The sequence below is a fragment of the Caloenas nicobarica genome, chromosome 12 (assembly GCF_036013445.1).
Source record: "Caloenas nicobarica isolate bCalNic1 chromosome 12, bCalNic1.hap1, whole genome shotgun sequence".
Classification (NCBI taxonomy): domain Eukaryota; kingdom Metazoa; phylum Chordata; class Aves; order Columbiformes; family Columbidae; genus Caloenas; species Caloenas nicobarica.
In genome coordinates, this window is record NC_088256.1 from 15,940,686 (window position 1) to 15,953,216 (window position 12,531).

Sequence of the window (12,531 nt, forward strand, 5' to 3'; positions counted from 1 at the left end):
CGCATAAAAACCCTGCAGAAAGAGGAGAGGTACTTGGTACCATGCACAGCAAAGGGTTAACCCACGTGTTGGGGAGAGGGGGAGAAAATCATGATGGTTGGACTCTGCCTCTTTGCTAATAGGCCTCTTTTCCTAAAGTGCATGGAAGACAGATGAAAATCTCAGAGTTGCCTTGAATTATTTTCCTGAGCATACAGCTTTCTCTTTTTGTGGTTAAATATGACAGCTATAGTGCAGTATTTATGCACAGTCAATAAATCAGCAGAAAGCGTGCTGCAGTCAGGGCATGTGTCTGTAGTCTATTCCTTATACTTCAGCTGAAAATGGAATTTTTGGATTCGCTGAAGACTGTGAAAAGAAATTCAGGTGCATGTCTCCATGGGAGCCTTACACAAAGCCTGATGGCCCACAGTATGTGGGATTTGCACCTCAGCTTCCATTACCACCTCCAATCTGCAAACCCAGACTCCTGAAAGGCAGGTTTTGGATCAGACTCCCAAACTCTTCCTTGTCTTTAGTGGAATGATTGCAGAAAGGAGATGGAGCCAGTGAAAGGGGCAGAAATCTTCAAGGAGTGAGGTAGGATTTTGTGGAAGTTTGTAGTGTAGTTACAAAATAACAAACAAAACCCAAAACAAACAATCAAAACCAAAAATCTCCCCACCCAAACAAACAAAAAAAAATAAAGTGCTGCTGAGAATTATTCTGGGAAATACTGGTTTGCTTTTTTTTTTTTTTTTTTGAGAAGAGGTAGTGGGGCACTGGCAGAAGCAGGCTGGCCTTTTCTAGTGTCTGGCTTAAGAGCAGCTAACCACTGACGGGTGAGAATATTTAGCCCTGATACAACACACAATACCAAAGGATTTGATTTTTCTCAGCTTCTGCCATCTTTAATATAATTCTCTATTCTCACTGTGCTGTATAGTTACTGGAGCTGTGAAGGAGAAGTTATAATTTAGCACAATTTCTTACCTTTCATGCCGGAGTTGAGCTGTACAGAAATATTTTATAGGAGAATTCATCTTTCTGGAAGGGACAGTATAGATCTGTGGCAGGCTAAGAGCTAAACACTTCTGAATTCTCACTGTGGTACTGAAAATTGCATCTTCTGTGGTGCCAAACAAGTCCCTTAGCTCTGGTGGCAGCCACTTTTCTGTATGATGGGGATGATGCCTCCTAGCTCATGGGATGGATTAATCAGTATTTTTATAGTGATTTACCAGTGGGCATTTCTGCTCTGGCTTGAAGCCTTTGAAATCAAGCAGGAAAGTCACCAGGGCAGCTGTATTACAAGATGAAGGTAGGGAGCCACAGAAGCAGAGGGAGGTTTGAAGGGTTTAGCTGTTGATCCAGATTTTAAGTAGATGTTTTTCTGGCTAAGGTATCAAGTGTGCTCCAAATTCAGATGGCTTATTGGTGCCAAAGCTGGCCTCCTTCAGTGCCTGAAGGAGCATGGCTAGTGTCTCACAGGTATATTATTTCTTCTAGGGAAAAAAACCACACCTCCTCCCCCCAAAAAACCCCAAACAGATGAAGCAATACAAAAGCGTTAAGAAGGAAGATTGTTAGAGCTAAAATCCTGTTAGAGGCAACATTTTGGATGTTAAACTGTGTTAGGACAAGGAATAGAAAAATCATAACTTATCAGCCCAGTAGGGGAAAAATACCGCTAATTTCTTTGGTCAGAAACTGACTGAAATGATTCTTCCAGAATTATGTTCCTTTTTACTGTGGGACAGAAGGTCTATACAAGAACTGTTTCAAAATATTTAATTATAGGAGAGTTTAATCTGCAGTAGCTGTTCTGATTAATTTCCCCATAGAGACAATTTCTTTAATTGTTGCAGTTGAAGAAATGTAGCTGAGCATAATTTCAATTAAAAACCAAGAAAACTTTCAATTCTATTGATGTGGCAGACATCTGCCGCCATAGCTGCCAGGTGGGCAGCACTGCAAACACAAATGGTATGGAGGGGCAGTAAAGAACCACTCACTTGATCTGCGTTTATGCACATTAGCAACCATAGTATCTGTTATTTTCAGGAATAAAAAACTCTCATTAAACTAAATAAATCTCTTGCATTGTGCCCAGAAAACTGCTAGACTTCAGCTCTTGTGGTGTCCAGCAGGAGCAGGCTCCAAAAGCCAAAATCCTCAACAGAGAGGGAGAGTGTGTGAACCTTGCCTGCTGCTGCTGCCCTTGGAAAGGTCAATCTCGGAAACTGGAAACAAGAGTTTCATCTTGACCTTTTAAGTTTGGTTGTAAGAGAAGTAGCTTTTAAGTATCTGAAGTGGAGGGGAAAAAAAAAAAGTTGAGGGTATGAACTTGTGATTGTTTAGCATTTTGTGTAGTCTGGCTTGAGGACACTTCAGGACGCGGAGCCTCTAGGTTGCCAGTTGGAATTGGCTGAGGTCAGCTGGAGTCAAAAGTTAGTCTCTGACCTCATCGGGGTGGTGTGAGAGAAATGCATAGGTGGCCTCGTCAACTTCTTGGTACAGGGACCTCGTGGTATCACCTGGCATCTTCTACCAACATTTAGTTTCCATTCAGTCTTTAGCAAATCCATTCCTCTCCAGGAGCTGCCTTTGCAGACTAACATGAAGTGGGAGAAAAATATGGTATCTGCATTTTTCTCTTATCTATAGAGATTTAAATCACATTTATTTCAGTCTGGCTCCATTCATGTGTACTAATCGCTTGCACGAAAAATATTTGTCTGTTTATCCCTCCTGGCATTTCTGCTATGACTGCTAAGATCCAGAAAACTTGATCACAGTTGCACTTGCACATATGCAACTTAGGGAGAGGGCCTGGATAACAGAGTGGAGAGTCTCTAACTTTGACAGTATTTGTTTCCAAAATGAACTGTTTTCAACCATGAATTTATCAATGTATGGTTCACCAAAATTAAATACATTCATCATGTTATCTGAAAAATATTTGCAGAAGCTGAAATTTTTGAAAAAGCAAACCGCTTTCTAAAACCAGTATAGAGACTTGCCACTGTCCTGTATTCAGATGTTGTTTTGGTGTGTTTTTTTTGTGACAAAAGGAACAAGTACATCCCTGAATTAAATGGCTTTACATCTCTGAGTATTTTGATGGAGATGGGTAATGATATCTTCACAAACGTTCATATTTTGTAATGCTTTATGATGGGGATTTTAGAATTCACCTGTGGTGGTGTGAAATAACAGTATTGTCCAAATGCTTCACAGAAACAGTGAAAACTGAAACCAACTTTTTGCCTGTTCAAATGAATGGCAAAAAAAACTGCAGAAAAAGCCTTTGAATGTAAGTGTTGGAAAATATTATTAGTTACTTTATTTTAAAACTAAGATTCATGTTGACAGTGCTGCTTTTGTGTTTTTTGGACTCGATCCTGGAAGCAAACAAGCATTTATGAGCAGGCATAGTGCTAAATATTTTCCCAGTCTCATTGTGCTGCTCCAGTTACAGTGGGTAGTGGTTGCTGAGGCCTGTGTGCGCAGGGCCCAGCACGGCCGGCTCCAGGCCTGAGCCCTCCGGTTTTTTCCTCAGAGCAGGACACCTTGAGCCCTTCTTTTCAGGCTTTTTTCTTTCTTCACCAGTAGGAGCTAATGCAGGGTTTCACGTGTTTTCAGGTTTGCCACAGGTAATTTGTAGCCGCCCTGCCTTCACCCAGGTACGTGGGAGCGCGCTGGGACGGTGCGTGACACCTGCCCCCGGCTCTGCTGTTGGAAAATGGCCGTTACCTGACTGGAAAACCACTGCACATGCAGGGCTGGGGATTTAGTGCTCAAGCGAAACCTCTGAAGACCAGAAGCGCAACGATTGTGTGGCCGGGTGGTTAGCTGAGCTGCTGTGCTCGGTTCCCCGGGGCCAGCCTATTGCTCCCCTCAGTCGTCCCGGGCCGTGCGGGCACTGCGGCCGGGCCGCGCTCGGGGTAGGCCGCGGCGGGCAGGTGTGAGGCAGCGACTCGGCCCGGGGGGACCTGCGCGCCCCGCTGCCGTGTGGTGACTCAGCCGCGGGGAGAGGCCGCAGCGGCGGGACGCGCTCCGTGAGGCGGCTCCGCGGGGCGGGACGCGCTCCGTGAGGCGGCCCCGGGGCGGGGTGGCCCCTGGGGCGAGGGGCGGGGAACCCCGCGGCGGGGCGGAGCGGGACGACAGGTGCGGCGCGCGCGCGGAGGGGTCCGGCGGCGGCACCTCCCGCGTCCCCCCCTTCCACCATGAATATGCAAATATGGGTATAATTGGCAGCCAATGGCGTGCGCGCTGGTCACATGGTGCTGGTGGAGGCTCAGGGAAGAGAAGTTGAGTCTCGGCGAACACAGGCAGCTCAGTAACCAGCCGCAGCGGCCGGAGCGGGCGGACGGGCGGCCGGGCAGGGGGAGTGAGTGAGCCGCTCCCCCACCCTCCCTCCTCCCCGCAGGGTGCCCGGCGGGCCGGGGCTCTGCCTGGACCATGCCGATCCTCCTCTTCCTCATAGACACGTCCGCCTCCATGAACCAGCGGGCGTATCTAGGCACCAGCTACCTGGACATTGCCAAGGGCGCTGTGGAGATCTTCATGAAGGTGAGTGCGGGGCCCGGGGGGGCCGCCGCCCCGCCCGCCCCCTTCGCCCGCTCACGCCGCTTGTCTCCGCTCTCTCCGCAGCTGCGGGCCCGGGACCCGGCCAGCCGCGGCGACAGGTACATGCTGGTTACCTTCGACGAGCCGCCCTACTGCATCAAGGTAATAACCCCCCCCCGCGGCCGCCCCGGGCCCCCCGCGGCCGCCCCGGCTCCGCCGCGGGGCCGCCCTTGGCGTGGTGGCGGCGCAGCCCCGTCCGGCCCGGCGGCGGCAGCAGCAGCCTGTGAAGATGGCGGACATTTTGCTTTTGTATGGAGGAGAGAGGCTGAGGGCGCTGCTGAGATGGAGGAGGGGGGAGGAGGAGACGGTCGGGAGCGTGATTCACCGCCCCGGCGTGCCGAGGGGGGCGGGCGGCCGGCCGCGCTCCGCCTCCCGGCCCGTTGCTCGCCCGCCTCCCGTGAGGCGGCGGCTCCGGCGGGGGCTGCGCCTCGGCCTCAGCCCTCGGGCGCGGGTCCCGGCGCCTGTCGCTGCCGTTTTACCCCCCGTCAGCGGAGGTCGTGTCCCGGACGGGCTGCGGGAACACGGGGCTGGGGCGGCAGGCAGCGCCCGCCCGGCGGCGGGGGCAGGGGAGGCGGCGGAGCCCCCGGCAGCCTCCCCGCCGCCCCCAGCACGGCTGTGTTTTTTGGGACGGAGGCGCCGAGGGCTGTTACCCGCCTCTGCGAGGCAAGAAGAAGCAGCAAGTGTGGGTGTTGGGGGTTCCCCCCCACTCCTTTCTCCGTCTGTGCATTGTAACCCGCACCGGTTTTGAGTAAGGTGCCGGTCATTGCGACTCGGGTAGACATCTACATACAGGGCTGTGGTGAGCTGGACGTGGAGTCTGCCCGGCTGCCTCCTCTTGTCCCTCTTTTCACGTTCCTCAAGGTTGAGGCAAGTAGGGCCATGCCATTTATCATGTCGGCTGCACCACGAGGTTTTATGGCAAGAGGAAGAAAAATCGGGGCTCTGTGTCCCTTAAGCTGTAGCCTTCGACTTGCTAATAGAAAGGTCTAATTTAATTTAAAAATGTTCAAATGCAGCAGAAAACATCATTGCTATGGGAGCATTAGAATCCTCCTGAATAGTCCTGGATTAGGACGGTATCTGCAATGACTAATATAGTAGTTATCATAACTCTTGGGGCTTAGACCCATACTATAAAGGCCAAAAAGGTTCATATAAAAATTCGTTGCTGGTCATCCCACAGAAAAAGAGAGAGCCCTCTCTAGATCCCCCAACAGAAACTTTTTGAAGAGAAGTTGTAAAAATAATTGTGTTCACTGATGCTGTCTGCTCACATCTTTGATAATGAAGAAACCTAATCATCAAGAGCTATGAATCTTGGCTCCTTTCATCAGCTATACATTTACATAGCTAAAAAGTACAGCCTGCTTTGTGAAATGAGAGCAGTGATTTAGTGAGTCAGTATTTTTTGTTTGTTATTGCACCTTTCATTTCCTCGGAAGAAGGGGCAGAAGTCATCCTGTTTCAGTGAGTTGAAACCATCCTTTTTGAGTTACAGAAACCCATCCATGTTTGTTGCTGGATGCAAAAAACAGGTCTTTGTTATGCCACTGTTAACTGGAGATTTATTATGTTAAACGTTTTTTCTCCTAGTTGTGTGTCAGGTATTTTACAAGTAGACCTTTTAAGTTTGAGGAAGAAACCTTTCCACTGCAGTAGCAGTGAACATACTGGTGATTTAATAAAAAAAATGACTTTCCCGCTGGAGATCTGTGTGGTAATGCTACAGCTTATTACCACATATATACTCGGATGTGATGAAGAAGATCCTTATGTTTAATGAGCATCTCGTGTACATCCTAATGTGCTAATGAGTGTCTGATGTGTTCCCAGTTTTAGTAAACAGTAATTGAAATAAATGGGACTGTGTGATACCCATCGTAGTATTGAATTGTATTTGACGTACAATAAATAGCCAAGGAGAGGAAAAAAAAAAGTATTATTTGTGTAATGTGCTAATATATGTTCTTAGGAATTTATTTTTCTACCTTTAGCATACTGATTTTTAGATTGGACCTTTAAACAATCTTAAAATATTTTTTCAAAGCTTAGTAACTTATGTAGGAACAGGCTGCAGATCCAATAAATACATGTTTATAATAATTATGATCACAACTTTAACTACTACGTAAAGAATTCATGGCATAAATTAGTATGGTTAGGCTGTCATCCTGTCTCTTACTCGAGAAAACCTCACAGCAAGAACATGATTCTTCTCCCATCTGAAGACATTTTGTCAAGACCTTTTACTGGTATTTATGATGCCACTGTTGTGTTTTCTAACAACCATAGTTATGCCAGGAAAGCTTTCTGGCCTAGACCAGAAAGCTGTATGTCTTACAAAACATGCTTGTAAAAGAAATAAAATGTAGTTTCTTTGCTAGTGGTGCTGTAGTTAGATACTTTATATCTTTTGATTTAGAGAAGGAGAAACCGAAGTTTACAAGTAAATGTATTTCGCAAGTCTGCTGTCCGAGTATGCGCAGTAGTGATCGGTTTTGGTTAGTGGCTGCTCTATCTTGTTTCCTTTGCTTTACATTAATTAAATTCTATAATCTCACAGGTAGTTCTTAATGTTACCAGTGAAGCAATTGAGGGAAATAGTCTTGTGGAGTTGAGACCACCCAGGAGGTAGCGGCATTAGGGGAACTGCAGCTTGGAGTAGGGGTGACTGAGATGAGCACCTTTGGTTTGTTTGTTTCAGAATTTGTTTACCTGTAGCCTTAAAGTATTTTAAATCAACAGCGCTGGTTCACTGTTGATGAACAAAGCATACCTCAAGAAAACATCACACACACAGTGGTATTCTGCTAAGTGAAAAGATCCTGGTATTACACAAATGATTTGTTAAAATTTGTGAGAGATGTCGTTTTTGGAACTGTCTTCGGTATAGTTTTTGACATTTACAAGATGTGTGGCTCCTCTCCCTGTTGCTCCTGTTTTTAATTGTTCATAGCTCTGTGCTGCTTCTAAAAACAGGATTATTTAGTCTCAGAGTTTGTGTGGCTCTGCAACGGCATGTGTCTGAAGAGGAGGCAGGGGGCTGTCCTGGGAGGGGGGGACAGCAGGAACCTCAGCTCCTTTCCTGCAGAAAACGCCTCTCGAACCTTGTCAGCTGCTTGCTCCTGTTCCTTACGTAATGTATAGATGGTGATTTGTGACAGTAATTATGATGCAGCTGTTTACAACTCTTACTTCGCTTCCAAAATATTCTCCAATAAGAGACGAATATTTAATATTTTAAAAGCATGTTGTGAAATGTATAAACCTGTGTTGTCTGACAATGTCATCCTGTATAGGTCAATGGAACAATACTTGTAAGTTCTGTTGAATGTTGGGTCAGACTCTCATTTTATGGAGTAGGAAGGGAAAACCAGCATGTTACTTCATGAAGAATGAATGTTCAAGCTTATGTTTATAGTGTGCTTTTCCTCCGCTGTTTTTAGACTAAAATTGTAATAGGATGCTGTGAAGTGAGTCCGTCTCAGGTTAGTGGCATGTTAGCAACACTGAAGTGAGCCAGTCCATTCTGATTTGGGGTATTTGGCACGGTTGGGAAGCTGATGACATGTGTAGTAAACCCCCTTTGTAATCAGCAGCATGTGGCAGGTGTCTTATTACAATTAAAATGCTAGTGCTTAAATTTAGGTATTGAAAGAATTTACTCTCCCATTTCACCTGCTGTGTTCTTGTTTTGAAGACATTATATTAATGGGTTGTTAGAACTTGGGCCTTGCTCCATCCCAATCTGTGCTTTGACCTGGTGTTGCGGTACCTCCAAGACTTGTGGTTTTGTTTTTTCCTGAAGCAGTGGTGCTAGAGTAAGAATATGGGGAAAAGAGAGGAGTCCTCTCGCCTGTCCCCTTCTCCCAAGCATTTCCTTCTTTGCAGTGGTGCAGAAAAGAGAGAGGAAGGTTTCTGCAAGACCTACCTAGAGACTTCTCTGTAAATGGAGCTTGTAGCAAAGTCTCTACCTAAAAAAAAAAAAAAAAAAAAAAAAAGGCAAAGTTTAGCTCCTATTTTTTTTTTTTTTTTCCATTCTTGATTTTTGATAAGCCTCACATTCTGCAGTCTGTGGTCTACTTGTGGATTTGTTGAGGCCCAGAAAAAAAAACCAATGGTGGTTTTAGGTGAGGTTATTGATTAACTGGACTGCCCTATTCCCTTGTGACTGCTGCCTGGCTGCTGGCAGTGATGTGGCCTTTCATCAGTGCTTGAGGAATATTATTTGTGATAGGGTCATAGAAACATGGCTTTTGTTTTACATGCTCATGAGCCTCTGTAGTATGACCTTCATGAATGATCCGGTTACAAGAACTTATATTTACTCTGCCCAATCTGAAATGTATATTTTCCTCTTTCTGTTATGTGTTATACTGAATTCAAGAATCGGTGTGACTGCACTACAAAAATAGGCTTCCTGAATTAGAGTGCAGAAATATGTATGTAGCTGCCTGAGAAGTAGCTCAAAATCCTTAATACATACAATGTATGTGAAACGCTTTGCTGTTTGAGAAATGCAAACTGGGAGTGATAGACAGGATGCCGTCCAGTTCTGCTGCTGTTCCCTGCTGGTCTGAACGTGGTTTGGTGCTAAAGGACTCTCTTGTGGGAGCAGCGCTTGGCGATGGACTCTGAGCAACCTCTTCTTTTTCCCTGAAATTCTCGTAAGGGGTCGAGCTTGATGACCTTTGGTTTTTGTGTTGGATTGGGGTACCTTAGAGGCTGTAATAGGAATTTATAGAAGGCTCTTAAGTGTCTATCAAAGAGTACTCACTGTTTGTAAATAACGTGTTCATAAACTAAACTGTACTAAAATAGTGCTTCAAAACTGGGAGTTCATAAGGTCAGACTCAGAGAGACTAACTTCGCTATCTCATTTTTTCAATTGCACAAAAGTTTTTGCATGCATTTTAAAATTCTGCTTTCACATAGAAGCTGTGCTGGTGTAGAATGTAACCAAGAACCACTGACTCTGCAAAGGGGGGTGGCAAATGGAAAGGCTGTGCTGCAAAACAGAGATGTCAGATCTACTTGTCTGTTTCTGGAAGAAATGCAGTGAGAGCTCCTGACCCTGAGCTGCAAGGAGGAAGAGAAACCCAGCTGTGAAACCTGTCGGGTATGAGGCAAGTCTTCAAGAAAGCTGCCTGAGGTGATGGGAAACGCATTTGCTTGCATTTTAACTTCTGTCAAGGAAGAAAACCAGAGGAACACCTAGGAAGCTAACTTGTAGCAAATCCACAGAATAATCTTAAATTGAGTAGGCTTTTACGGGAACCTTGAGACACCAAAAGCCATCAGTTATACATGTTAAAGGTCTGTTTTCTGGCAAATGCAAGTACTTGGTGGTCTGACCTGCGCTGTGGAAAAAGATGTATTATATGAGCAGCTGGAAATACGGCTGGAGGTTTACAAGTTGGTAGTGAGGTCTGGAGGCAGAACTGCTTGGTGCAAGGCTGATAGCAGCTGCAGGGGCAGGGGGAAGCTGATACCGGAGGGATGCAAAAGGGAAAGAAAACTGAGCTAAATGGGAGAGGTCTATCTTTCTCTCCAGATATGCTGTAAATAATGTACGAACTTACTGAACCTACTAGCCAAGCATTATTGGAAGGGTAAAAAAAAATGCAGAATATAGTACTGAGGAACTAGATGAAATGTAGGTAGGATATGCAGTGTCTGCTCTTGGTAACTAATTCAGGAGACTATATTCTGTATTTGTCTGACAGAGATAGCCATTCATATTTTACCACCCTACACATTTTGAGTCAGTCATAGCAATATTGTTATTTCTGAACACCAACATCTTCCATTGCCTGTGAAGTACTAAGCAGAGCTCTCCTCTGGTCTTGTAATACATATTCCACTGTGCTTGCTTTGGGTCCTGTCATGGAATTTGTGTATTTTCAGAAGGCTGACTTTGAGCATAAGTGACTGGCAGGTTAAAGCCAACAATTGCCCTTCCTCTGTTAAACACAAAGAATTTAAGAAACAGAGGTCACTTAATTGTTTAAAGAGCACTCATGCTAATCCTGATTGTCTAGTTCTTTTTGAGGACAGAACAAAATCCACGTAATATTGTTTGAGAATCCCCTGCATCTTTCTATTTAACTGCCTTATCACTTAAGTCTTTGAATGAGGGATGTGATGTGTGCTCTGCGTGCATGCATGCAAAAAGGTACTTTTTTTTTTTAAATTAAGCATCTCTTTTGGAATTGGGCAAGTAAGCCCAAAGACAGTTAAAAGGTTCTTGTTGGTGCAACTGGTAGGGCTGTATTTTTTTTATACTGCACTGTGTGTGTCTCAAAATCTAAAAAAAAATTAAAAATCTAAAAATCTCTTTTACTAGAAACTTACAAATTATCAGTTGACATCTCTGTAGCAAGCATGCAATAAAGTATTGTTGCTCCTTTTAGCTTATAAAGGTACTAAATGGGTTTGAATAGAGAGCATCCTTTAAAAAGCACATTCCCTTTCTTGAGACACAACATTGAGTAGTGTAAAGCATGTTAAAATGCTTGTAAACGTGTGTAAGCGTGCTAGTCTTACTTCTTTCTCCCTGTCCTGAGTGACTGTTTCTTGCTGTCTGCCTTTTGTGAGTTGTAGTGAACATCTTTTGCAGGAACTGGTGTGACAAGGAGAAAGCACTATGCTAAGGAACTTTGTGCATAGTAATGTACTGTTGCCTTAAAAAACAAAACAAACAAAAGCAACAACAAACCACAAAACAAAAAAGCCCAAACAAAGCAGTAATAATCAATGTGATTAATTTTTCTAAAATAGGTTGGTCCATTCTGAAATTGAGGTCTCTTGTAAATGTTCAAGTTCATGCAAGAAGAAGGTGATTAAGTTTTTGAAAGGAATTGATTTTAAATGGAAGGGCAGTTCAGAAATAACTACTCCTTGGTAGATCTGATGGACTGAACTCTGCTTGGCTGTCATTTTTATAATTACTTTCGGAAGTTAGTTAAATACTTGAACTTGTGCTTTCAGCTGCTACCTGCTTTCACAGGAGGGGAGAGTCTGTGTTGCTAGGTTAATTCTTAATGAAAATATTTTAACCAGTTCTGTTTCTACAGGAATTTGCAAACTGAAAGCTTGCTTTTTTATCTGAAGTGGGTTGCTATTGAGGAGATGCCAGATGCTTTGAATGGAAACCAAAATCTGTTGTTCATAGCCACTGTAGCAATTTATTTTTTCCTCTTTTTATTTGGTTCTTTATTTGTTCTTGGACACATTCAAAGATGTAAGCCCTTAAGACTACAGGATAAACTAGACAAAAGTAGATATGTTTGCAGTAAGAGGCTTAACTCATCCTCAGTGCAAAGGTCACTTTTATTTTAAAAATAGAAGCCCAAAAAGTGTAATCAGACAGTTGAGTTGGATCTCTCTAGTTGTGCTTTTGTTGTGAGATCTGTGAGAAAAAAGGGCTTTGTGGGGTTGGTGGTTCCTGCCACGTGTAATCTTTGTCGGCTGCCTCCTCCCTTTTTGCGCTGTTAGTATTTGAGTTTCACATGTGAGGTTTCAAAAAATATTTCTTTTTTGTTGATACTTATAGAAGAACCTTGTAACATGGCTTTGTGGTGTACCTAAAAATATGCACAAAATACTTCCATGATATCTTGAAAATAGGCATTTGTTCTTTTTAGACTTAAAGAAAACCTAATGTGGTATTAAATGCTGATTCTCTCACACTGTAACAATAGAAAATGGTAATTAAGGTTGCAGACACTTCTACAATTCACCCTTGTATATTTTTCAAAAAAGCTTGCCAGAAAGAACTGTGGTTTGCAGCAATGGTGCAAGAATGATGTTCTGAACTTATTGTGAACACGAAAAGACAAAACTTAGTGCTCTCTCCTGCTGTGTTTTCGTATTTCAGACAGTTGGAATAAAATGGGGGGAAAAAGTAGTTTCTGTACC

The 12,531-nt window shown here is 44.2% G+C and overlaps 1 protein-coding gene across 6 annotated transcripts in view; it reads left to right on the plus strand.

Moving 5' to 3' along the window:
* Positions 1-4,294: 4,294 nt before the first annotated feature.
* The window catches only part of LOC135993471 (integrator complex subunit 6-like), a 38,810-nt gene continuing 30,573 nt past the window's right edge, over positions 4,295-12,531 (plus strand). For 4 of the 6 annotated variants that reach the window (XM_065643365.1, XM_065643366.1, XM_065643367.1 and 1 more), the window contains exons 1-2: positions 4,295-4,554; positions 4,636-4,713. In XM_065643365.1, the coding sequence (XP_065499437.1) occupies positions 4,444-4,554; positions 4,636-4,713 (189 nt within the window). In that variant the 5' untranslated portion in view covers positions 4,295-4,443. The remainder of the gene's footprint in view (positions 4,555-4,635; positions 4,714-12,531) is intronic. The other 2 variants (XR_010606876.1, XR_010606877.1) reach the window with 1 other exon arrangement.